This window comes from Macaca thibetana, chromosome 6, assembly GCF_024542745.1.
Source record: "Macaca thibetana thibetana isolate TM-01 chromosome 6, ASM2454274v1, whole genome shotgun sequence".
Taxonomy (NCBI): Eukaryota; Metazoa; Chordata; class Mammalia; order Primates; family Cercopithecidae; genus Macaca; species Macaca thibetana.
In genome coordinates this window covers 106,452,057-106,478,792 of record NC_065583.1, presented here as the reverse complement: position 1 = coordinate 106,478,792, position 26,736 = coordinate 106,452,057, and the positions used below count along the sequence as shown (strand labels likewise).

At 40.6% G+C, this 26,736-nt stretch overlaps 1 protein-coding gene and 1 pseudogene across 1 annotated transcript; one reads left to right on the top strand and one right to left on the bottom strand.

Annotated features, from left to right (window-relative positions):
• The first annotated feature begins 5,298 nt into the window (after positions 1 to 5,298).
• Positions 5,299 to 5,520, top strand: LOC126956427 (translation machinery-associated protein 7-like). Its single transcript, XM_050793390.1, has one exon. It carries the CDS (start codon positions 5,324 to 5,326, stop codon positions 5,516 to 5,518), a length of 195 nt encoding a protein of 64 aa, XP_050649347.1. The 5' UTR covers positions 5,299 to 5,323; the 3' UTR covers positions 5,519 to 5,520.
• A 2,409-nt stretch (positions 5,521 to 7,929) lies between these two features.
• Positions 7,930 to 8,400, bottom strand: LOC126956162 (60S ribosomal protein L27a-like; annotated as a pseudogene).
• Positions 8,401 to 26,736: the final 18,336 nt, after the last annotated feature.

The window sequence follows — 26,736 nt, the reverse complement described above, 5'->3', positions numbered from 1 at the left end:
GCACACGCTATGTGGCATTTATTCCATATCAAGTATACCTCTTTAAAGCTATTTTTAAAAGAAGAAAAAAAAGATGCTATCCCTGACATCGCTGAGCCACTTAACCAATGGACTTCCTATCTCTAAATCTTTTGATTATGAAAAAAAGTAAATGAAGCCATAGTAAGTCAGTTTTTTGTTACTTGCAGCTGGAAGCATAACTTCCCACTACATCTATACAACGCCTTGGCTTATGTAATAAAAGTCACAGAATATTCAAGCTTGAAGAGATCTTGAGGATCAGCCATTCAGAGCCTATCCTGCCTGCCCCACTCCACCGCCGTTCCCCCGACCTTTTCTTTACAGATAAGGAAACAGAAATTCAGAAGCATGGAGGGACTTGCCCAGACTGACACAGCAGATCTATTAGGAGCTGCAGGATGAGAGCTGCAGTGTTCCAATGTCCTGACTCTGAAAGCTGGGCTCTTTCCAGTGCGCCATATCGCAGTCTGCCTTTTCAATTTTTAATTTCTAAATTTTACTTCCTTAAAACAGCAAAGAGAAAAAATACAGAGTGGAATTTAATGCTCACAAGTAGAATTACCTAGAGGAATTGTTGTTTTATAAATGAGGCAACAGAGCCTTGGGGTGCAGATGAGAAAGGGATATTTTCTCTTAGTCACAAAGCCAACATTAAACACTGGCCTCTTGAGACACTACTTGCCCTAATGCTTCTCAAATATATGACTTATTTCTAGTAGTCAACACTCGCCTTTGTGAAATAAACACTCCTCTATGTGTGTGTGCCTGGAATAGCAATCCTGATGTTTCTAAGGGTGTTCACATTTTAAAAGTGAAGTGTAAAAATTCAGTCATTTTGTGTTGGTTGACATTTTTTAAATGGCATGTTTTTTATAACTGAAAACTAAATTTGGTTTAGGTTAGGTTTACACATGAAGAGCTGAAAGGTTGTTTTATTCCTTAAATGTTCCCATCTTTGAGCAGAGGCCAAACAATGAAAATTCTAGCTGGGATAGAATAAGAATGTTATTATCACCAAGTCATGGGTAACTGAAACCTTCCTGGTTCCACATGCTATTAATATCCTATGTGTCAAACAAAAGTTAGGAACTGCTAAAGAAAAGATTATTCAATTCTTCTTATTAAAGCACAGTAAGGAAGACTTTACTGAGGCCCTCGCTATAGGTATAGTGACCACTGCAATGAGGTTTTGGAGTGGGGGAGAAAGATTGAGTTCAATTCTGAATACAGCATGAGCAAGCGGACATTTATAGCCAAGGAGGAGGGTGGGGACCAGTGCATGGAAAACTACTAAGAAGGAACATCAGGGGTAAGGAGGATTCTGACTAGACAGGCCTAACAGGATTCTTGCTGAAGACAGGCCAGGGTGATCAGACCTCACCTAGGGGATGGTGGAGGATGAGGAACCTGATCAGATATCAAGGGTGGATGTTGGTGGGGATTCTTGTGAAACTGACTTAGCTTGGCTCTTTGCTAAAACTGGATTTTCCAAGGAAGTACACTGATAGATTCTAAAAGGTTTAGGAGCCTAACATTTCTCCAAGCAAAGAATCTTTGTCAGAACACAGCATTGACCTAAAGAAAGAAATTGAGGAAAATTAATATAGGTAGATGTAAAGGTAAACTGAGGCTGGAGCCAAACTGGGAACGAAGACACAAGGCAAATGGCAGTGAGAATAGCCTTTGTTAGGACTCACGGGCGAGGTTCCTCAGTCCAAAAGTGCGGGCCGAGGAAGTCGAACTGAGGGAGGAGGGTAGGGACCTTTTATAGCTTGAGCGATGGGGAAGTTGGTTGTGCAAAAACAAGTCCTGGGGGGTCTTGAAACTGCAATGTCACGAGGAAGGGGTCTTTGGAAACTGTTTAACTGAAACAGCTGTTTACGAACTTGTGAAATGCAGGTGAGCTGCAGGTCATGGGGGAGTGTGGTTGCCCAACCAGAACTCTGACACATGTGAGTCTGTGGGTGTCTACAAGGGTGAAGGGAGTCTTTAACAAAAGGCCTGCTATGCCGGGTAACGCCACCATGTTGGGTCTAGATTCCTGCCTAACAGTAGAGAGTTTATTTGGGCCAAGGGTGGGGATTGAAGACTGAGAAACTCTTCCAAGTTGCTTTGGGGAGTGCTCCAGAGAACAAAGGGCAGACATGAGTTTTTAAAGAAAAAAAGACAAATCAGGAGAGGAGGTGATTACAAATGTTGTTTTTCAGAATTTTCATTGGTTCCCAGAAATAACATTCATCAGTATTGGCTATACACATTGTTAAACTATAGGGTATGAGTTATGGTGTTCAGAGTATGGCATTGCTAAGTGGCGACACTCAGTTTAGAGTCCACACAGCAGGCAGTTTCAAGAGACGATTATTCAGCTCGAGGTGGGGAAGTGGCGCATGACTGATGCCTCATTCCTATGCTTTGCTGGGCCTGATGATTTTAAAGGAACTACATTACTCAGGTGTTTCTTGTCTTTCTCAGTCTCTCACCTGTGTGGTTATTTCACTTTGCTTTCCTAGAGCACAGCACCAACACACATACCTTACAGAACCTTACACACCTACCTTACTATCCTTCCTTTACAAGAAAGGTGACTCCAAATCTGAGCTCACAGGGGATGCTGGAAAGTGAAAGTGACTTGGGGAAAAGTTATTGAAATGACTACATTTTTGACAAATATGAACGAACAATGAGGAAAGATGAAAGGAATTGAAATCACTCAGCCTCAGACAAGAAGATATTCCATCTCCACCTGATATTATTTTCAAGATTTCCTGTCCAAATTCTGCTGAAATTGTTCACAACATTAATTACACGGTAAGAAAGATGCTGATATTTGCCTCTCTGATATCCATTCCAGCTTCTTCTTCATAAAGCAGAAACAGTTTTGTTTAGGAGTGGCAGTGGCACAACCTGACAAAAATCCTTTCCCTGGTCAAACTCTAGCCAGGCCTCTCTGAGCCCTCTTCTTGGTTAGGCCTCAGCCTTGGCCTATAAGAATGACAGACTCTTGGCGCAAATGATTTCCACCCTTTACCCTCCATATATATATGTATTTTATATTTGAGACAGGGTCTCACTCTGTCATCTAGGCTGGAATACAGATGCTCAATTTCAGCTCACTGCAACCTCCGCTTCCCAGGCTCAAGTGGTCCTCCAGCCTCAGCCTCCTGAGAAGCTGGGAATACAGGCTTGAGCCACCAACACCCAGCTAATTTTTATATTTTTTTGAGAGATAAGGTTTCACCATGTTGCCCAGGTTGGTCTCAAACTCCTGAGCTCAAAGCAATCTGTCCACTTCAGCCTCCCAAAGTGCTGGGATTACAGGTGTAAGCCACTGCACCTGGAAAACTCACTCACACACACACACTCTGTCTCTCTCTCTCTCTCTATATATATATACACATATACATATATTTATATGGACTATAATATAGGTAGAGAGTTATATATATAAATAATATATATTATATATAAATAATATGTATAATATATGTAAATATATATAAATAATTATATATAAATATATATATATAAAATATATATTTTTTAGAGTCTTGCTCTGCCGCCCAGGCTGGAGTGCAGTGGAGCGATCTCGGCTCACTGCAAGCTCCGCCTCCTGGGTTCACGCCATTCTCCCACCTCAGCCTCCCAAGTAGCTGGGATTACAGGCGCCTGCCACCATGCCCCGCTAATTTTTTTTTGTATTTTAGTAGAGATGGGGTTTCACTGTGTTAGCCAGGATAGTCTTGATCTCCTGGCTTCTGGATCACGATGGTCTTGTGATCTGCTGGCCTTGGCCTCTCAAAGTGCTGGGATTACAGGTGTGAGCCACCGTGCCCGGCGATGTATTTTTTAAAAATCTTTGACTGCAAGATGTATTTTTATGTTTAATGCATAGTAGGTGCATATACTTATGCACTTACCTTGGTGCATATATTATGGAGTACATGAGATATTTTGATACAGGCATATAATGCGTAATAATCCCATTATGGAGAATGGAACATACCCTCCATATTAAAAGACTTGACCAGACACTAGGGTCATTTCTAACAGCTCCAGGCTGCACCCCTAGGATGACCCTAGGCCCCCTTAAAGTACCTGCCTGAGAAAAGAAAAGGCTTCGAGGAGAATTCACTATTTGTTTTTTGCCAACCCCTGAGGATAAGCCCCACCACTTTCAGAGCATTTACTACAAAGGGCTTACAATTGAGGATCCTCTCGCTGCCCCTTTGAGATGTCTGGGTATCACCTGCAACTCAGGGGTGTCTTCCTCAAGCATGTGAAGGTAATCCCTTTACAATGATGATCGTCAGGAAGGAAGGGGCCTCTGTCTCCCAGCCTGTGTGGCATCCTAACTTTGATAAATGCCAGGTGGCAGATGCAGCTGCCTCATGGGCATTTACACTGACCAACCCTTGTAATTTTTCACCCTAATTCTACTGAGCCCCACTCAGACCCTCCCTGCTGCCTCACTTTCCCTTTATTTTTTATCGAGACAGGGTCTCATTTTGTTGCCCACAGCCATGTGCCATCACACCTGGATAATTTATTATTATTATTTTTTTTGTAGTGACAAGGTCTCAACTCCTCCTGCCTGCACCTCCCAAAGTGCTGGGATTACAGGTGTGAACCACAGCACCAGGCCCATTCTCCCTTTAAAATACCCACTACTTCTGTGCAAATCAGAGTTGAGTTCAGTTCACACTGGACCCTCTTCCCTACTACAATTGTAATATTATGGGCTAAAAGCTGTCCTTACCACTTTAGTGTCCAGCTTTATTTACCTTGGATGGTGCTGAGTAAAATTACTCCCCCACCCCATTCCCTGCAGCAAAGGGTGGCCAGGGGACACTCACCTGACCACTGAGACATACGCTGAGTTTCTGGGAAGACATTTTTCTCTTGCCCTCCTGCACTCCTCCCTCACACCTTCTTTTCTGATGGCACAGGGACAGGAAGCCTAGAAACGCAGCAGCCATCTGGAAATATGAGGTCACAAGCATGAGGAAGACATAGCAGGTAGCCGACTGCCTCCTGAAATTCTGCTAAGATGCTTCTCGGGCAATTCAGTCACAACATGCCCAAAAAGGAAGTCTAGGTCTTTCCATTTCTACCTTTGGAATTTCCAATTTTGATAAATAGCATCGCCACCCATGTGTTGCTATTGTCAGAAACTTGGTGGATACCACTGACTGACTCTTCTCACTCCCAGTCTCCACAATTCTGCCTACCAAATATCTCCTCGCAGGCTCCTTGCATTCATTTTTTTTAAAATTGTGGCACGGGGGAAGGGGCGGCAGGCACCATGTCTGGCCGCGAATGTGGCAAGAAGAAGCCACTGAAACAGCCTAAAAAGCAGGCCAAGGAGATGGACGAGGAAGATAAGGCTTTCAAGCAGAAACAAAAAGAGGAGCAGAAGAAACTCGAGGAGCTAAAAGCAAAGGCCGTGGGGAAGGGGCCCTTGGCCACAGGTGGAATTAAGAAATCTGGCAAAAAGTAAGCTGTACCCTTTATTTCATCCTTATTTAAACGTCTATATTCCCTGCCATAACATCTTTTGCCACCTAAAGCTGGAATTAAGTGTTGTCTTGGAGCTGTTGTACATTTAAGAATAAACTTTTATAAAAAAAAAAAAAAAAAACTTAAAAAGAAACTGTGGCACAATACACATACAATTTACCATTTTAACCATCTTATTAAATTCTTTTTTTTTCTTGAGACAGGGTGTTACTCTGTCACTCAGGGTGGAGTGCAGCGGCACAATCTCGGCTCACTGCAACCTCTGCCTCCCGGGTTCAAGTGACTCTCCTGCCTCAGCCTCCCAATCTTTTTAATCTTTATTTTATTTTTTGTCGAGATGGGATTACAGGCGTGAGCTGCCACACTTGGTCATTTTAACCATTTTGAAGTATACAGTTCAGTGGCGTTTAACACATTCACAATGTCATGCAAACATCATCATTATCTAGTTCTAGAATCTTTTCATCACCCCAAAAGAAAGTCCCATATTCATTAAGCAGCACTTCCTATTCCTCCCTTCCTCCAGCTCAAGGCACTAATTTGCTTTGTGTCTCTAGATTTGCCTATTCTGGATATTTCATAAAAATGAAACCATATAATATGTGGCATTTGTGTCTAACTTCTTTCATTCAGGATGTTTGCAAGGTTCATCCATGTTGTAGCATGTATCAGTACTATTCTTTTTGTGGCCAAATAATATTCCATTGTATGGATATACCACATTTTGCTTATGTATTCATCAGTTGAGGGACATTTGGGTTGTTTCTATCTTTTAGCTATTGTGAATAATGTTGCTACGAGCATTTGTGTATATGTTTTTGTTTGACCATCTCTTTTAAATTTTCAGGGTTATATACTTGAGAGGAATTGCTGGGTCATGTGGTAATCTGTGTTTAACTTATTGAAGAACAATCAACAATTTTCCACAGCAGCTACATAATTTTACATTTCCACCAGCAACGTATGAGGGTTCCAATTTTTCTGCATCCTCACTACACTTATTATTTTCTGGTATTGTTTTTAATTATAGTCACCCTAGTGGGCGTGAAGTGGTATCTCACTGTGGTTCTAAGTTATATTTCCCTCCTGACCCATGATGTTCAGCATCTTATCATTTCCTTTGTTGGCCACTGTATACACTTTTTCTTTGGAGGAAAGTCTATTCGAGCCCTTTGTCCATTTTTATTTATTTTTAGTTTTTTGAGACAGGGCTCTGTCACCCAGGTTGGAGTGTAGTGGTATGATCATAGCTCATTGCAGCCTCAACCTCCTGGGCTCAAGTGATCCTCCCACCTCAGCTTCCCAAGTCGGTAGGGCTACAAGTGAATGCCACCACGCACAGCTAATTTTTAAATTTTTTGTAGAGATCGGGTCTAACTCTTTTGCCCAGGCCTGTCTTGAACTTCTGGCCTCAACAATCCTCCTGCCTCAGCCTCTCAAAATGCTGGGATTGCAGGTATGAGCCACCACACCCAGCTGCACATTTTACTTACTTTTTAAAAAAATGGCACCTCACTCTGTCACCCAGGCTGGAGAGCAGTGGCATGATCCTGGCTCACTGCAACCTCCACCTCCCAGGTTCAAGCAACTCTCCTGCCTAAGCCTCCCAAGTAGTTGTGATTACAGGCGTATGCCACCATGCCTGGCTAATTTTTGTATTTTTAGTAGAGACAGCGTTTTACCATGTTGGCCAGGCTGGTCTTGAACTCCTGACCTCAAGTGATCCGCCCACCTCAGCCTCCCAAGGCTGAGGATTACAGGTGTGAGCCACCACGTCCAGCCTCCACCTGCACATTTAAAATGGAATTGTTTGGTTTTTAGTTGTAAGCGTCCTTTATATATTCTGGATATTAGACCCTTATCAGATGTGTGATTTGGTGAATATTTTCTCTGTTCTGTGAATTGTCTTTTCAGTCTCTTGGTAGTATCCTTTGATGCTACAGGGGCCAAGGGAAAATTTCCCCTTTGCCCTCTGAAGGTCTGCTGAAAAATCACCTGAAAAAAGGCAGATTAATAAGGGAAAATGATATGCAAACTTATTAGCCTGCATGGGAAAAAACCATAGAATGATTGCCCAACTCCACAATGGGGCACGGATAGTTACATTCTCTTCTTCTTAGTGGGGAAGGGAGACAAAGAATCGTGGATAATTTTAGTGGGGATAGTAACGGATTTTTAGGGGAATTCAATGGGCTTGAAGAACAAAGTCTGTCTGAAGGACAAAGTCTGCTGAACCCACAGAGCCGACAATGGTTTGTGACAAAAGTCTGTCCAGGTGTGTTAACAGATTTCAGTCTTTCTGCGACGTGAGTTCAGTTAATGAAAACTCAAGGAAGGGACCGGAAGTAATTACTCTCTTCTTCTTCTTCTTTTTTTAAAAGTAGTTAGCATTTAATGAACCTCCCCCTCCATGTGGCTTAAAGCCACCAGGACACAGGACCCCCGACTACCTTAAATCTCCTCAGCTCTTCTGCTGAAGAATTTGGCCTTCACGATGACAGGCTGCTTTGGGAGCTTTTCCTTTCCCAGAACTTTGCAGTAGCCCGATCGCACCACATCAATGATGGGAGCAGCCCCTGTCTAGTTTTTAGCAGCATTCCCCCGTGTCTGCTCACTCACCAAAGTCCACAGTTTGTCAAGGTTGACAGGTGGGCAGAAGCTCTGGCTCCTCTTTAAGTGGTAATGCCTCATACCGACTTTCCCAAAGTAGCCTGGCTGGTATTTGTCGAAGCTGAGCCTGTGGTGATGCAGACCACCAGCATTACCATGGCCTCTGGGGTGCTTCTGGTGCTTCCCTGTGCGGCCGTGGCCGTGGCTCACGTGGCCCCGAAGTTGCCAGGTCTTCCTCAGTCTGGATGGCATGTTGGCGGCCTGAATGAAAGAGCAATTGCTTTCTTCCTTGGTGAGTCCAGGCTTTAGGCAGATTTGAGAACTTAGAGAACTTCATCCTGAGCTTAGGGAGAGATGAAGGATCGAGAGGCAGGAGGCAGGGGGAAGGTCAGAGAGACCTTGAGGCTTCTTGCTCAGTTCAGCAGGTCAAAGCGCCATACTTTGGGGTATCGGTTTTTGAGCCCCAACAATGTATAAAAGTTTTCCACTTTGTTGAAGTCCAATTCATCTTTTTCTTCTGGTGCTTGTGCTCTAAGTATCTTACATCTACTTTTGAGTGTTTTATTCCATGGACAGAGCACAAGGATATTTTAAATACCTAAATCTGATAATGATCCCTTGCTTCACACCTTCAATAGTTTCCCACTGTATTTAAGATAAAGTTCAAAATCCTCGCTATGGACTACAAGGCTATGCATGATTTGGTCCCCGACCTCCTTTTGGCCTCATTTTTCCTTATTTTTCCTCACCTTTTCTGCCTTCAGTTTCTCAGGTATACCAGGCTCTCTTAAATCCCAGGAACTTCTCACTTGCTATGGTCCCTGCCTGCAATGGTCGTCTTCCTCTCTTCTCTACTTCACTAATTCTAATACATTCATCATTTTAAGTGTCACCTCCACAGGAAAGCCTTCCTTAACCCTCTGCTCCAAACTTATTCCCAGCTGGCAAAAGGTGGAATTTTGCAAGCCGATTGTTAAATATTGCATTATAAATTAAGTGGCATATATTTACAATTAAGTTATAATAAAAACAAATGCAATAAACACTCAAAACTTTTCATGTTCTAATTATTTTATTACATTCTACATTTATGCTCCTGAGGTCACAATGGAAATAGAATGGAATGTGTGGTGGAAATAGAATGGAGCGGCCTGCTACTGTGTGTGCATCCTGTGCTAGCTAACCCTGCTGTGGTGGCAGGAGAGCTTGACATCAGCCATGGTGGGAGTATTTGAGCAAAGACTACAAATCAGACTGGCTTAGTGAGGCTTTTTGGAAAGCAGGGGTTAACATTTACACTGCCAGTCAGATTTCCCATCACGTGCAGACATGGCATCTTGAACTTGTCTACTGTGGTCCTTTCCATGGATGTAATCTTTCAATTTATTATTTGAAATAGTATATTTAATGTCCGTGTTTCTCACAAGAATGTGAACTCTGGGAGGGAGTGGGGTACATATTGTTCCCTATTGATATCTGTATCTCTAGCACCTAGCACAGTTCTTGGCACTTGATACATACTTAATCATTTGTTGACAGAATGTCAATAAGACCCAAGAAGCAAAGTCCAATGTTTTAAATATAGATGGGTCGATGGCAGGGATTCATCTTGGAAAGTATAAAATTTTTCATTTCATTCATTGGCTACCTTGAGGGTTTAAATATTGATGATCATTTGATTATATTCAAAGCTTACCAGGTTTAAACATTTCTTTGATGCCTTTTTAATTGGAATGATAGCTAGTGATGGCCAAAGGTGACTTGACCTTGGCTACGTATTAGTTTCATACGGCTGCCATAATAAAGTAAGCCACCCAAACTGGGTAGTTGAAGACAACAGGGACACATTCTGTCACAGCTCTGGAGGCTAAGAGTCTCAAAAATCAAGGTGTTCACAAGGCCATGCTCCCTCTGAGACTCTGGATAGACTCCTCCCCTGCCTCTTCCTAGCTTCTGGTGGTGGCCAGCAGTCCTTGGCATTCCTTGGCTTACAGCCACATCACTCTAGTCTCTATTTCCATCTTCACAGTGTCTCCTTCTCTTGTATTTTCTCAACATCTTCTTATAAAGACACCAGTCATATTGGATTAAAAGTTCACACTACTCCAGCAGGACCTCATCATAATTCATTACATCCAATTACTCTATTTCCAAATAAGGTCACATGGGGTCAGGATTTCAAGATTGCTTTTTTGGGGGATATAATTCAACCCATAATACCCTGCAAGTGGCCCGTTTCATATAGTGCATGCCCGGCACATTACAACCAACCGGGCCAGGCAGGTGCCCGCTCATCTGCACAGCTTCACGTAATTTGTCTATAAGGCTGTTTATTTCCTCTAGCTCCAGACCTTGCCTTAGTTATGAGTGGGGAGTATCTCAGAACCCCAAAATGACCTCAAGCCCAAATATAATCATTATATTTGTTTTGTTTGAAATAAACCCACAAACCATAACTGACAGGGATTGGAACCTGGCATAAAAGCACAAAGACATACTTTTAGCCCCAGGCTGGGATACCTGAGAAGAGGGAGCAACATTTGGGCCAATTCTATATAAGCATTGAAATGCCAGAAGTGATCACTACCCTCAGGACACCACCAGTGAAAGAGGTGGTGAAGGTAGAGCTAGGCCCAGCCCAGCCCTTCTGGGTCATTTCCCTATAAAAGCAGGTTACGTTTCTATATCCTTCTGGGGACATTTATTTTCAGTAAGAATTGGTATAGACAACATTTGTCAAGCTAGAAAGATCCAGAGATGTTATCCAAATCACCCCTTTATTCTACAAAACCCAGAAGGCCAGAGAGGGGGCCTGTCTTGCCCAGGGTCATCAGGTTAGAGAGTGGCAATGCCCAGGCTAGAACCCAGGTGGTCTCCATCCCGGGTACGTGCTTAATCCACTGCTTTGCCAGTAGCTTTGTGGTGTGAAGTCCATGGCTTCAATGACCAACAGCTTTTCCCTTGGTTCAAACGTAAGGTTAAAAACCCAAGGGAAGAGTATTGAGAGTGAACCAGTACAGACACGCTTCTGACATCCAGGAAACGACAGGCCTACTATGACTTCCTAATGAGAAGACAGAAAGTTACATATTCTTTTTTTTTTTTTTTTCTGGTCAATACAACATAGTAGGATTGCTACCACTAGAAGCATTATGGAAGAACAAAACACATGAGTATTAATGAGGCAGGTTTAACTCTTACTAACAAAATACTATCTTTATATATATATATATATAAAAAATAATCTTTGCAATCAATTCTAAAAGCACTAGATTTGGAGTTCTGCAATCCAATTTCATTTTATTTAGAGAATTAAAATTGTGAAATATGAGCAGGAAAACCATTATTGTCTGCTGTAATTGTACTCTTATATCCCGGAGACCAGCACAGCTCTCATTCTGCATTCCTGTGAAGGTAACTGAGCTAAAAGTGATTACCATTGTTAAACTAAATTTGGCCTGAGAAAAGCCACCATACTGGCATATTTGAGTCCTTACATAACAACTGCAACCAAACTTAGTATGTAATAAACTGAAAACCCAGCTTAGGAGTATGCTTTTGTAACAGCTAGCTGAGTCTTGGCCAATCACAGCAGCCATGCTTCAGTACCTCACTTCCATTTCCTGTACATCGCATTTCTGTTTCTGTTTATAAGTGTTATTCGAACAGAGTATTAAACTCCGTCGGAGCCCCAGTTTCTCTGAAACTGTTCTGGTGCTGAGAACTGCCTGATTCATGTTTTGCCCAATTAAACTCTACTAAATGTAATTTGTCAAATGTTTCTCTTTTAACATAATTATTAAGTGCTCTGATTTTTTAAAAAGGCTCTGGAAAATTTCTGGTTAAATGTGGCAGATTAGACACTTACTTGTATCTCCATTTTCTCATGAAATCCCACTAAAGTGATAGTAAAGGGGGAAAGAAGGCAAACCGCAAGTTCTAAGGGATTGGAAATGGAGACAACTGAGACAAAAAAAAATCAACAGAAAAAAAAATTGGGAGCTGGAAAGAGAAGAATGTGCATGTCAGACTGATTTATCAAACCAAAGGAAACAGAACCCCAAGCCTGCCGTAGGAGAAGGCAGCAAGAAGGTAACTCACTCTGCCAAACATGGCAGAACCCGGGACTCTGAAAGCAGGGGTGCAGAGAAGGGCTGAAAACAAGACAGCTTAAATAAATGGGAGCAGCAAGACTCCCAGATTTCCTCCTTGACCTATACAACAGATGATGCCCTCTCCCCAATCCTGGCAGGAGACTGGAGGTTCACTCTGTGGACAAACCAAATCAGAGAAGACTTAGGGATCCAAGCCAGGCCTGAGACACCCTATTGAAACTGGGTGAAAGTCTACATACCAAATGAAGAGATTTCATCCTCCTCCTCCTGCTGCACCCTCGGAGCACCAGCAGCCAGGCATATAAAATCCATGCAGGAGATGAGGGAATTTGACTTTGGAGCCTCTGACCAGTCCAAGTTAGATCCCGACAAGTGGGTAGTTGGGTGTGGGGTGGTGTTCCACTGTGAAGAAACCGGGCCTTGCCTCATCTCTTAAAGATGGTTCTCAAACTCAGCTCAAACATTAGAATCACCTGGAAAGCTTTAACATGTGCTAATGCCTGGAGATTCTGACTTAATTAGTCAGACGTACAGCCCCAACTCAGCAGTTTTAAATGTTCCCCAGGTGATTTCAATGTACAACTAAGCCTGAGAAACTCTACTTTAATAAAACCTATCCCTCAACACCTTCTTGTAAGTGCCTCATTCCTGATCTTTTCAAAGAACCAACTTTTAGTTTGATTGATTTGCTCTATTCTTTGTCCATTTTCTATTTCATTGATTTCTGATCTTATTTCCTTTCTTCTGCTTACTTTGGGTTTAATTTGCCCTTCTTTTTCTAGTTTCTTAAGGTGGAAACTTAGAACACTAATTTTTGACCCTTTTTGTTTTCTAAAAGCAGCATTTAATGCTAAAAATTATCTTAAATCACTGCGATAGCTGCATCCCACAAATGTAATTATGTGGGGCTTTCACTTTTGTTCGGTTCAAAATATTTTCTAATTTCTCTCGTGATTTTCTTCCTTGGCTTATGGGTTATTTAGAAGTATGTTTGCTTAATTTCCAAGTATTTGGGGTTTTTCCAGGTATCTTTCTGTTATTGGTTTTAAGTTTAATTGTGTTGTGGTCAGATAATATGCTTTGTATAATTTTGATCTTTTTTATGTATTAAGACTTGTTTTATGGCTCAGAATATGTTCTACTTTGGTGAATGTTTTATGTTCACTTAAAAAGAATGTGTATTCTGTTGTTGGGTGGAATGTTCTATAGTTGTCAATTAGTCAAATCAGTTGAGAGTGTTATACAAATTGCCTATATCCTTATTTTTTTTTTTTTGCATGTTAGTATTGTCATAAATTTTACTTTACAGGTATTTTAAACCCTGCAATACTTCTTTTTTTTAAATGTAAATAATTATATTCAAAATAAAATTTAAAATAAGAAAAAAAGTCTTCTATAATTACCTACATATTTATAATTTTCAGCATTCTTCATTCCTTTTTGTACATTTTATTTTCATTTATTTATTTATTTTAGAGACAGGGTCTTACTCTGTCATCTAGGCTGCGGTGCAGTGGTGCAATCATAGCTCACAGTAACATTGAACTCCTGGATTCAAGGATCCTCCTGCCTTAGCCTCCTAAATAGTTAGGACTACAGGTGCATGCCACCATGCCTCGCTAATTTTTAAATTTTTTGTAGAGATGGGATCTGGCTATGTTGCCAGGCTGGTCTTGAATTCATGACCTCAAGCAATCCTCCCTCCTCAGCCTCCCAAAATTCTGGGATTAGAGACACGAGCCACCACAGTTGGCCGGCATTCTTCATCCTTACGTGTAAATTCAAATTTCCATTTGGTATCAATTTATTTCCTCTTGAAGAACTTCCTTTAACATTGTTTTGTATTGCAGGCTTGCTGGCAATGAATTCTCTCTGCTTTTGGTTGTTTAAAAAAGCTACACGAGCAGCCAACAAACATGAAAAAATGGTCATCATCACTAATCATCAGAGAAATGAAAATCAAAACCACAGTGAGGTACCACCTCACACCAGTCAGACTGGCCATTATTTTTATTTTTTTTTTATTATACTTTAAGTTCTAGGGTACATGTGCACAATGTGCAGGTTTGTTACATATGTATACATGTGCCACGTTGGTGTGCTGCACCCATTAACTCATCAGCACCCTTCAACTCATCATTTACATCAGGTATAACTCCCAATGCCCTCCCTCCCCCCTCCCCCCTTCCCACAATAGGCCCCGGTGTGTGATGTTCCCCTTCCCGTGTCCGAGTGATCTCAACGTTCAATTCCCACCTATGAGTGAGAACATGCGGTGTTTGGTTTTCTGTTCTTGGATAGTTTGCTGAGAATGATGATTTCCAACTGCATCCATGTCCCTACAAAGGACACAAACTCATCCTTTTTCATGGCTGCATAGTATTCCATGGTGTATATGTGCCACATTTTCATAATCCAGTCTGTCACTGATGGACATTTGGATTGATTCCAAGTCTTTGCTATTGTGAATAGTGAGAATGACCATTATTAAAAAGCCAAAAAATAACAGTTGCTGGCAAGGCTGTGGAGAAAAGGGAACACTCATACACTGTTGGTGGGAATGTAAATTAGTGCAGCCACTGTGGAAAGCAGTTTGGAGATTTCTCAAAGGACTTAGAACTACCATTTGACCCAGCAATCTCATTACTGAGTATATGCCCAAAGGAAACTAAATCATTCCACAAAAAAAAAAAAAAAAAAAAATGCATTCATATGTTCATCACAGTTCTGTTCACAATAGCAAAGACATGGAACCAACCTAGGTGTCCATCAATGATAGAATGGATAAAGAAAACGAGGTGCATAAACACCAGGGAACAAAACCATGTCCTTTGCAGCAACATGGATGCAGCTGGGGGCCATTACCCTAAGAGAACTAACACAGGGACAGAAAACCAAATATTGCATGTTCTCACTTATAACTGGGAGCTTAACATTGACTACATACGGACATAAAAATGGAAACAATAGACGCTGGGGACTACTAGAGTGGGGAGGGAGGGGGATATGGACTGAAAAACCACCTGTTGGGTACTATGGCCACTACCTAGGTTACTTTGAAGATACACTTCAGTGTCTTATGAATTGTGTAGTTTCTATTGAGGTCTACTTTGTTTGTTTGTTTGTTTGCTTTCCTGAGACAGAGTCTCGCTTTGTCACCCAGGCTGGAGTGCAGTGGCGCGATCTCAGCTCACTGCAACCTCTGCCTCCTGGGTTTAATCAATTGTCCTGCTTCAGCCTCCCTAGTAGCTGGGATTACAGGCACGTACCACCACAACCGGCTAATTTGTTGTTGTTGTTATTATATTTTTAGTAGAGACAGGGTTTCACCATGTTGACCAGGCTGGTCTCAAACTGGCTGGTCTTGAACTCCTGACCTCGTGATCCACTCACCTTGGCCTCCCAAAGTACTGGGATTACAGGTGTGAGCCACCGTGCCCGGCCGAGGTCTACTTTAATTTTTATCTTCAGTTTCTGAATGTAAATTTCCCCCCTCTGGCTGCTTTTGTGATTTTTCTCTTTATTATTGATTTTTTGCCATTTGTGATTTTCTTAATGCTTCTTCTACTTGCAATTGAGATTCTTGGATCTGTGTATTCATAGTTTTAATCAAATTGGGGACTTTAAAAAAAGCCATTCTTTTCTCAAATATGTTTCTGTACTCCACACACCCCACCCCTGCCATGACATGTATGTTAGAAAGCTTGCTATTTTTACACAGTTTACTGGGGCTCTATTCAATGTTTTCTGTCTTTTTGTCTCTCTGCGTTTCATTTTAGGTAGTTTCTATTGCTATATCATCAAGTTTACAGATCTTTTCTTCTGCATTATCTAATCAGTGAATCTTACCCAGTGTACTTCTCATTTCAGATATGGAACAAAATATATATGATTTGATTTTCTTAGAGCAGTTTTAGGTTTACAGCAATATTAAAAGGAAGGTACAGAGACTTTTCATATACCCCTAACCCCACACTTGCACAGCCTCCCCTATTATCAACATTCCCCACAGAATGGGGCAATTGTTGCAATTGATGAACCAACATTGGCACTTCATGATCACCCCAAATCCATAGTTTTTCTTGGGTTCACTCATGGAGTTGCATATTCTGTGGATTTGGACAAATGTATGATGTGTTCCACCATTATAGTATCATACAGTGTACAGCCGTCTCTTGGTATATGTGGGGGATTGATTCCAGGACTGTCTGCATATAACCAAACCCACACTTACTCCGATCCCACAGTCAGCCCTGCAGAACCCACGTATATGAAAAGTTGGCAGTCCATATACTTAGGCTTTGCATCCCACAAGTACTGTATTTTCAATCTATGCATATTGTTGAAAAGAATATCGATGTATATCAATCCCTCATTGTTAAAGGGCCAACTATAGTTTCACTTCCCTAAAAATCCTCTGGGCTCCATCTATTTGTCCCTCCCTCCCCACTAGCCCCTGGCAACCACTGATCTTTTTCGTGTCTCCATAGTTTTGCCGTTTCCAACGTGTCATTTAGTTGGGAACACACAGTATGTAGCCTTTTCAGGTTGGCTTCTTTCACTTAGCAATATACATCTAAGATTCTTCCATATCTTTTCATGGCTTGATAGCTCATTTCTTTTTAGCATTGAATAATACTCCATTGTCTGGATATACCACAGTTGATTCATTCACACACTGCAGGACATCTTGGTTGCTTCCAGGTTTTGGCATTTGTGAATAAAGCTGCTATAAACATCCACGTGCAGTTTTTCACATGGATATACATTTTTAGCTTCTGTGGGTAGATGCCAAAGAATACAATGCTGGATCATATGGTAAGAGTATTTTTAGTTTTGTAGGAAACTGCTAAACTGTCTTTTAATGTGGCTGGACCATGTTGCACTCCCATCAGCATTGCAGCAACGAGTAAGAGTTCCTGTTGCTCCACACCTTTGCCAGCATATGGTGTTGTCAGTGTTCTGGATTTTGGCCATTCTAGTAGATACGTAGTGCATTTCCCCTTTGACAGATGATGTGGAGCATCTTTTTATATGCTTGTTTTCCATCTATGTCTCTTCTTTGGTGAGGTGTATGTCAAGGTCGTTGGCCCATTTTAAAAATTGGGTTGTTTGTTTTCATATTGTTGAGCTCTTTGTGTATTTTGGATAAGAGTCCATTAGCAGAGGTGTCTTTTGGAAATATTTTGTCCCAGTCTGTGGTTTGTTTTCTCCTTCTCTTGACATTTTCTTTCATACAGCAGAAGTTATAAATTTTAATGAAATCCAGCTTATTAATTATTTCTGTCATGGATCATGCCGTTGGTGTTGTATCTAAGAAGTCACTGCCATACCCAAGGTTATCTCGATTTTCTCCTGTAAGTTTATATAGTTTTGTGTTTTATATTTAGATCTAGGATCATTTTTAGTTAATTTTGTGAAGAATGTAAGGTTTATGTCTAGATATATTTTGTGCATGTGGCTGTCTAGCTGTTTCAGCACCATTTGTTGAAGAGACTATCGTTGCTCTATTCTGTTGCCTTTTCTCATTTGCCAGAGATCAGTACACTATATTTATGTGAGTCTATTTCTGGGCTCTCGATTCTGTTCCATTTGATCTACTTGTCTATCCTTCTGCCAACACCATACTAACTTTATTATAACTTCATAGTAAGGTTTGAAGTCAGGTAGTGTCAGTCCTTCACCTTTGTTCATCTCTTTCAATATTGTGTTGGCTATTCTGGGTCTTTTGCATCTCTGTATAAACCTTAAAATGAGTTTGTTGATATCTGCAAAATAATTTGCTAGGATTTTGATTGGGATTGCATAGATTAAGTTGGGAAGAACTGACATCTGGACAATATTGGGTCTTCTGGTACATTAATATGGAATATCTTTTATTTAGTTCGCCTGTAAGGAATTAGTATAATTTCTTCCTTAAATATTTGGTAGAGGTTATCAGTGAATCCATCTGAGCATAGTGCTTTCCATTTTAGAAGGTTATTAATTGATTCAATTTCTTTAATAGATATAGGGCTATTTATATTATGTATTTCTTCTTGTGTGAGATTTGGCAGATTGTGTCTTTCAAGGAATTATTTCATTTAATCTACATTATCCAGTTTGTGGGCTTAGAGTTGTTCATTGTATTCCTTCATTATCCATTTGTTTGTTTGTTTGTTTGTTTGAGACAGAGTCTCACTCTGTTGCCCAGGCTGGAGTGCAGTGGTGTGATCTTGGCTCACTGCAACCTCTGCCTCCCAGGTTCAGTTGATTCTTGTGCCTTAGCCTCCCAGGTAGCTGGGAAAAGGTGTGCACCACCACGCCTGGCTAATTTTGTATTTTTAGCGATTCTTATGCCTCAGTCTCCCAAGTAGTTGGGATTACAGGCATGTGCTACCATGCCAGCTAATTTTTGTATTTTTAGTAGAAATGAGGTTTCATCATGTTGGCCAGGGTGGTCTCAAACTCCTGACCTCAGATGATCCACCCGCCTTGGCCTCCCAAAGTGTTGGGATTGCAGGCATGAGCCACTGTGCCCAGCCTAACAAATTTAAAATAATAGAATTTACACCAATGCCTGATTTCAGATCACAATGTTAAACTAAAAATCAGTAACAGAAAATTAACTGGAAAATCCCGAAATACATGGAAATTAAACAACACACTTCTAAATAACACGTGTCAAAGAAAGCTCAAGAAAAAATTAAAAATTTGTGAACCAAATGAAAATGAAGACACAACTTATCAGAATTTATGTGCTACAGAAAAAGCAGTGCTTTGAGGGAAATGTATAGCATTGAATGCATATATTAGAAAAGAAGAAAGATCTAAAATCAGTAATTTAAGTTTCCACCTTAGGAAACTAGAAAAAGTAAAGTAAATCCAAAGAAATAATAAGAATTAGAGCAGAAATCAATGAAATTGAAAACAGAAAATCAGTAGAGCAGATCAATTAAATTAAAAGCTGGTTCTTTGTAAAGATCAATAAATTTGATAAGCCTCTAGCCAAGCTGACTAAGAAAAAGAGAGGACATGCATTACTAACACCAGAAATGGAAGAGGGAAGGGACATCACTATAGATCCCATGGACATTAAAAGGATAACGAAGGGCTGAGTGCAGTGGCTCACACCTGTAATCCCAGCCCTTCCATATATCTGTATATCTATATAACTATATATCCTATTAGTTCTGTCCCTCTAAGAGAACCCTGACTAATACAGTGACAGAGTGAGACTCAATCTCAAAAAAAAATTACTAGAGTATGTTTTACGGATCAGAACATAGCCTGTCTTGGTGAATGTTCTATGTAAGCTTGAGAAGAAAGTATATGCTGCTGTTGTTGGATGAAACAGTCAATTACATCTAGTTGATTGAGAGCATTATAGATATATAACAGAGTTCAACTATATCTCAACTGATTTTTTTTTCCTTCTGGATCTGTCCATTGCTGATAGAAGGGTGTTGAAGTCTCCACCTATGATAGTGGGTCCATCAATTTCTCATTGCAGCTCTCAGTTTTTGCCTCATGTAGCTTGATGCTCTGTTGTTAGGTATGTACATGTCAAGGATTGTTATGTCTTCTTGGGGAACTGACCCCTTTATCATTTTGCCCTTCTTAATCCCCGATAATTTTTCTTACTTTGAAGTCTGTTTTGTCTGAAATTAATATAGCTACTCTTCCTTTCTTTTGATTAGTGTTAACTTCATATGCTATTTTCCATTCACTTAAATTTAGTGTGTATGTGCTATTATATTTAAAGCAGTTTCTTATAGATAACATAGAGTTGGGTCTTGTTTTTTTGACGAACCTTGACAATCTGTCTTTTAATTGGTGTATTTAGACCACTGGTTTTCAAAGTAATTGTTGAAATAGTTGGATTAATATCTACCATATTTGTTATTATTTTCTATTTGTTGCCCTTGTTCTTTTTTTCTGTTTCTGCCTTCTATTCTTTTTCTGCCTTTTGTGATTTTATTGTATTTTATTTATCTTCTTTATTACTTCTTGCAGAGCAGGGCTAACTGATAGGCATGACCCATAGTGCCCAGAGTCAGTCCTTTTGTGATTTATTTTATTTATTTATTTATTTATTTATTTATTTATTTATTATTGAGACAGCATCTCACTCTGTTGCCCAGGCTGGAGTGCAGTGGTGTGATCTCAGCTCATTGCAATCTCCGCCTCCCGGGTTCAAGCGATTCTCCTGTCTCAGCCTCCTGAGTAGCTGGGATTACAGGTGCATACCACCATTTCTGTCTGATGTTTGTATTTTTAGTAGAGATGAGGTTTTGCCATGTTGACCAGGCTGGACTTGAACTCCTGATCTCAAGTGATTCACCTGCCTTGGCCTCCCAAAGTGCTTGGATTATAGGCATGAGCCACTGTGTCTGGCCCTTTATATGATTTTAATCGGACATTTATATTATTCTATTTTCTCTCCCTTTTTTGGCATTTAGTTACGCTTATTTATTTACTTTTTCTAGTGGTTACCCTGGAGTTTGCAAAAAGGATTTACAATGAATCCAAGTCTGCTTTCAAATAACACTACACAGGTAGCATGAGTACCTTTTAATAACAAAATATAGAATAAGCATCCCAAATCCGAAAATCCGAAACCAGAAATGCCCCAAAATCTTAAAGTTTTTGAACACTGACATGGCACTCAAAGGAAATGCTCACGGGGGCATTTTGGACTTTGGATTTTCATATTTGGGATGCTGAACCAGTAAGTTTAAGGCAAACATTTCAAAATCTGAAAAAAATCTGAAATCCAAAACACTTCTGTTCTCAAGCATTTTGGATAAGGGATACTCAAACTGTAATCCTATGTCTTCTCTCCTGTCCCTTGTATCTTTGCTGTCATTCATTTTACTTACATATAAGCAAGTATATACACATAAGATACATACATAAGAATAGCAATTGAATACATTGTTGCTACTATATTTTGAACAAACTGTTATCTGTTAGAAAGATGTAATTGAGTTTTTCTCAGTTCCTCTCCCCAGTTAGATGGAACAGGATGGCTACAGCGGGCCAGAGTTGTCTTTCCCTTCTCCAAGGTCAGTTAGGCTCTGAAAGAACCCCAGCATATAAGGATCTGGATAAATAGTTTCTCCTGAGGGCAGGCGTTGTTAAGAAGAAAATGCTTTGGCATATTTCAAAATAGTTCCTTTTCCTCTCCCCTTGCCAGAATCATAAGGGACTTTTTTCCTCCAGTATTTACTGCTGGAACATGGTCAAGCTCCTGGAGGTAAAACTCACAAAAGTGTGGCTACTTCCCTATGACTGGGTCCTCCTGGAGTTTTTTTGTTTGTTTGTTTTTGTTTTTTGTTTTTTGTTTTTTTGAGACGGAGTCTCGCTCTGTCGCCCAGGCTGGAGTGCAGTGGCGCAATCTCGGCTCACTGCAAGCTCCGCCTCCCGGGTTCACGCCATTCTCCTGCCTCAGCCTCCTGAGTAGCTGGGACTACAGGCGCCCGCCACCAGACCCGGCTAGTTTTTTGTATTTAGTAGAGACGGGGTTTCACTCTATTAGCCAGGATGGTCTCGATCTCCTGACCTCGTGATCCGCCCACCTCAGCCTCCCAAAGTGCTGGGATTACAGGCGTGAGCCACCACGCCCGGCCCCCTCCTGGAGTTTTTAACGTTCAGACTTGTCCATGCCGAGCCTCCGGAAATTAATCAATTACAGTTCAGGTTTTCCCTCCTAAGACCGGAGCCTACAGCAGTTTCTGCTCTTGAGTCTCTGCCCAGTAAGCTGTGACTCCTTCCAGTGGCCTCTGTGTCTTTCCAGTCTTGAGGACAGTGGTTTGCCCTGTGTCCTCCCCTCTCCTACAGATCCAGGAAGAGCTGGTTTTTCAGCCTGTTCAGTTTTGTACTTGTTAGGATGGAGCGGCAACTTCCAAGCTCTGTACATGCGGAATGGAAACTGGAAGTCTCCATTTCAGATACTTTTCATCCCTAAAAATCTCCCATTTGATTTTTTGTAACCTTCCATTTCACTTCTCATTATGTCCATGTCCTTGGGCATAGAAAGCACATTTATAACAGCTGCTTTCATGTTCTTGCATCATCATTAACAATTCTTTTCTGTTTTTAATGACGTATTTTTCATTTGTTCTTGCATCATCATTAACAATTCTTTTCTGTTTTTAATGACGTATTTTTCATTTAGTCATAGGCCTCACGTTCCTTCTTCTGCACATGGCTCATGACTTTTGACTGAATGCCAAACACGGTGAATTTTATATTGTCAAGTGCTGAACTTTGAATTCCTTTAAAGAGTATTGAACTTTTCCTGGCAGGCAGTTTCAGTTACTTCTAGATTAGTTTTATCCTTTTGAGGTTTTTTTCTCTTTTAAGGTAGTTCTAGAGCCTGTCACCCTAAAGCAATTAGCTCTACTTTTAAGTCACAGCCCTCCTGGGGTCTTGGGTATTCATAAGACCTCTCTACTCTAACTGGCGGGAGCCTGAATGGTTTTCAGTGCTATGTGATATCTGAGATTATTTGTCTCAAAGTTCCTTGAAGGTTTCCCTCTTGGAGGTTGTTTCCTTCTTGGAGGTTGTTCTTGTCCAGCCTAGTGGAACTTCACCATATACATAAACAGATTGGTCTTCAGCCTAAATCTCAAGAGAGTCCCCATGTAGATTTCCAGAATTCAGTGAAATTCCTGTCTTTTAGGTATTCTGCCCTGAAAAATTTAGCCACTTTGACCTCACCAAACTACAGTCTCTGTTTAGATTTCCCCTCTGTATCAGTCTGTTTTGTATTGCTATAAAAGAATACCTGAGACTGAGTAATTTATAAAGAAAGAGATGTATTTGGCTTAGAGTTCTGCAGACTGTATAAGAAGCATGGCGCCAACATCTACTCAGTTTCTGGTGAGTCCTCAGGAAGCTTTTATTCTTGGCAGAAGACAAAGAGGAAGCAAATGTGTCACATGGTGACAGAGAGAGCAAGAATGAGGGGAGAAGGTTCCAGGTTCCTTTAACCCACTAGCTCTCAGCATGAACTAATAGACTGAGAACTCACTCATCACCAAAGGGATGGTACCAAGCCATTCATGAAGGATCCTCCACCAATGACCCAAACAACTCCTGCTAGGCCCTATCTCCAACACTGGGGATCACATTTAAACATGGGATTTTGAGGGCACAAATATCCAAACCACATTACCCTCTGTGAACCTCAGTCTAGGCATTATCTCCAGGTAGAGGCCCACTTGCTCCCCTTTTCTCCATGATCACAGCCCTATGCTTCCCACTGGCCTATATCCAAAAAAAGTTTCTTCTCTTTTTTTCTTTCAGTTTTCTAATTGTTTATGGTGAGACGGTACTTCTGTGTCATTTTACTTTCTTGTCACTGGGAGAACAAGTACCTGTCTCATTCTTTCCAGCAATGGATTACCAGATTGTGGGAGCCTCCAAAAGAAAACATAGAGACTAAAACAAAGGTGAAAAAGGAACCAAACAAAATAGATAATATAGGGAATAGAAGAAAACATTTTAAAAGTTATAATTAAAAATGTTCAGAGACTGAAGAGAAAACACTGCAATACATGAAAGAACAGGATGTCATAATTTTCTTTTTACATGCAGAGGATAAGAATGTTTTTAAAATTTAAAATGTTAGAAGAAATTTAAATCTCAATAGAAGGCATCAAATGTACAATTAAAGAAAATTTTCAGGCAGTTGAACAAAAAGACAGAGAAAATACAAAAGAGACAAAACTATTAAAGTATTCGTTGAGAGCCCAAATTTTCAATTAAAAGGGTCTCTAGGAAAAGAGAATAGAAAAAAAATGAAGGGCAGAAACTATGTAAAAAGAAAAAAAATTACCAGACTGAGCCTCAGGGGCATCTAGATTTAAAAGGACCACTGACTGCCCAGCTCAATGAATTTTAAAAAGATCTACACCAAGGTATACCACGATAAAGGTCTAGGACATCTGAGAAAATAAAGAAGACTTCAAAAGCATACAATGGATCAGAAATCAGAATGGCATAGCAACACAGGACACTAGAGGACCATGTCCCAATGCCCACCACCTCTAAGAGGACAATTTTCACCCATAATTTTATACCCAGACAAACTATCAACCAAATATGAGGATATAATGAAGACAATTTCAAACACACAGGGTAACAAAAATTTTACCTTCTATTCCTTCTTTCTCATGAAGGAACAGGAGAATGTGCTCCATCAATTAGGCTGAAACACCCAGAGGAAGACACAGGATCCAGAAAACCAGAAACCTCTAGCAGGAGATTGTGGGAAGACCCAAAATAATGCAGAAGGGAAGCTCTGGGGTTACAGCTGTGCAGCAAGCCCAGGAACAATCAGTGTGGAATGACTCCGAGGGGATGATTTCAAAAATAAAATATACAAACTGTATTTTATTGTATTGCAAGGAGTTTTGTTTAGCATGTTATTTAGAATTATGAAGGCAGATATAAAAAATCATGAAAAGGGCTGAAAATAGTTTCTTCTGGGTAGTGAGAACTGGAGATCAGGAAGGCTGGGGGGAGGTGAGCATATTTTTTGCCTCAGCTGTGTGCTTTTTGAGTTTTAAATCTTTATTCATGTATTATTTTGGTCTTTTTTTTTTTTTTTTTTTTTTTTCTCTTTTTTGAGACAAGGTCTGGCTCTACCAGGCTGAAGTGCAGTGGCGTGATCTTGGCTCACTGCAACCTCTACCTCCTGGGCTCAAGCCATCCTCCCACCTCAGCCTCCCAAGTAGCTGGGACTACAGGCATACACCACCATGCCTGGCTAAGTTTTGTATTTTTGCAGAGACGGAGTTTCACTATGTTGTTCAGGCTGGTCTTGAATTCGTGAGCTCAAGCGATCTGCCCGCCTTGGCCTCCCAAAGTGCTGGGATTACTGGTGTGAACCACCATGCCTGACCAATAAATTTTTTAAAATTGAAAGGTAAGAGCAAGAAATCTTTATTTTAAATAAATGTTTATTTTTTGTATTCCTTAAAAACAAAGCAAAAATCACAAGTTTAATATTAATCCTTTGAAACATTGTACACCAAACAAAGCCACCTTACTCATACAGCAAGCTGGTCTAAGTTCTCTTCTGTTTGCCGGATGATTCTCAATAATTTCTGCAAACAGATTCCTCTTCAACAGATTATATGCAATAGGTAAAAGCTGGCCAGCAATTTTATGAAAATAATGTGAGTCATATCAAAAGAGGTCCATTTTCTCAACTGAAGCCCCATGCCATAATCAGATTCATTAGCAAACTGCACAAAAGTCATCATTTCCTGAATGGGAGCAAAAGCTTTTAGTCTCTCCTCGTCACTTATAGCCTCAATTATTTTCCTGCAAATTCTCTTGAGGTCAGTGGTAAGAGGCCTAGAAATCCAAGTTTGCATATACCGAAGACATTCCTTGCACAAATTCTTTCCTGATCTCCCAAAGGACGCAAGTATAACTGTTATGTGAGGTCAGACCTCATGGGGCTTTGACTCCATGGGCGCAGTAGTTTAGGTCCTGGTCTTTTAGCCCTGCAGATCTGCCCCATTGACAGCCTAATGTCAAGTGATGCTGGACTGCTGAAAACTGTAGTACCCTATATGAATTTATGAGACTGTACTGGAAAGTCAATTTAGTCATTTACAGTGAGAAATATAACTGTCAAGAATGATTGGAAATTCTTGTTAGTAAGTCTGCACATTCTTTCCTTAATAGGGGAGCATAGTTGAGAAAATCTAATTACATTCAGGAGTTTGCTTAAGAAAAAAGGAATGAAATGGAAGAAGAGCATCACAGAGTCCTCAGAAATATTTTAAGCAGACCATGGTAGCCTGATGAGTAACCTTTCTCCTTTAATAGCTATCAAAGATCAGCAATCTTTTTCTGTAAAGGATTGGATAGTCCATATTTTCAGATTTTGCAAGCCATCTCTGTTGGAACTGCTCAACTCTGCAGTTGCAGAGAGGCATGGGTGATAGGTAAACGAGTCAGCGTGGCTGCATTCTTACAGAATTCCCTCTGGATATCATGCAGACTACAGCTCCGTGGGGGTGACCAGATCTCTCCTCTACACAGTCTGAAGATGATACATTCTTACTCTCAGACCCACTTTCTTCATTTCAGTAAGCTTTTGTAATGCCTTTAAGCTCTGAGACAAGAGAAAAATTGATCTGATTTTAGTTCTGAGTATCTGGGTTAGGTAAAGGAAAATATCTTAAAGTCCATAGTTAACTGGCTTCCAAATCACCCTGTATGGAAAGTTATTTGGGAGATTTTTTTTTTTTTTTTTTTTTTTTAGACAGAGTCTCACTCTGTCACCCAGGCTGGAGTGCAGTGGTGCAATCTTGGCTCACTGCAACCTCTGCCTCCCGGGTTCAAATCATTCTCCTGCCTCAGCCTCCTGAGTAGCTGGGACTACAGGTGCACGCTGCCACACCCAGCTAATTTTTTGTATTTTAGTAGAGATGGGGTTTCAACGTGTTGCCTAGACTGGTCGTGGACT

Coding starts and splice junctions, on each gene's coding strand:
- LOC126956427 (XM_050793390.1), top strand. CDS start 5,324: ATGTCTGGCCGCGAATGTGGCAAGAAGAAGCCACTGAAACAGCCTAAA.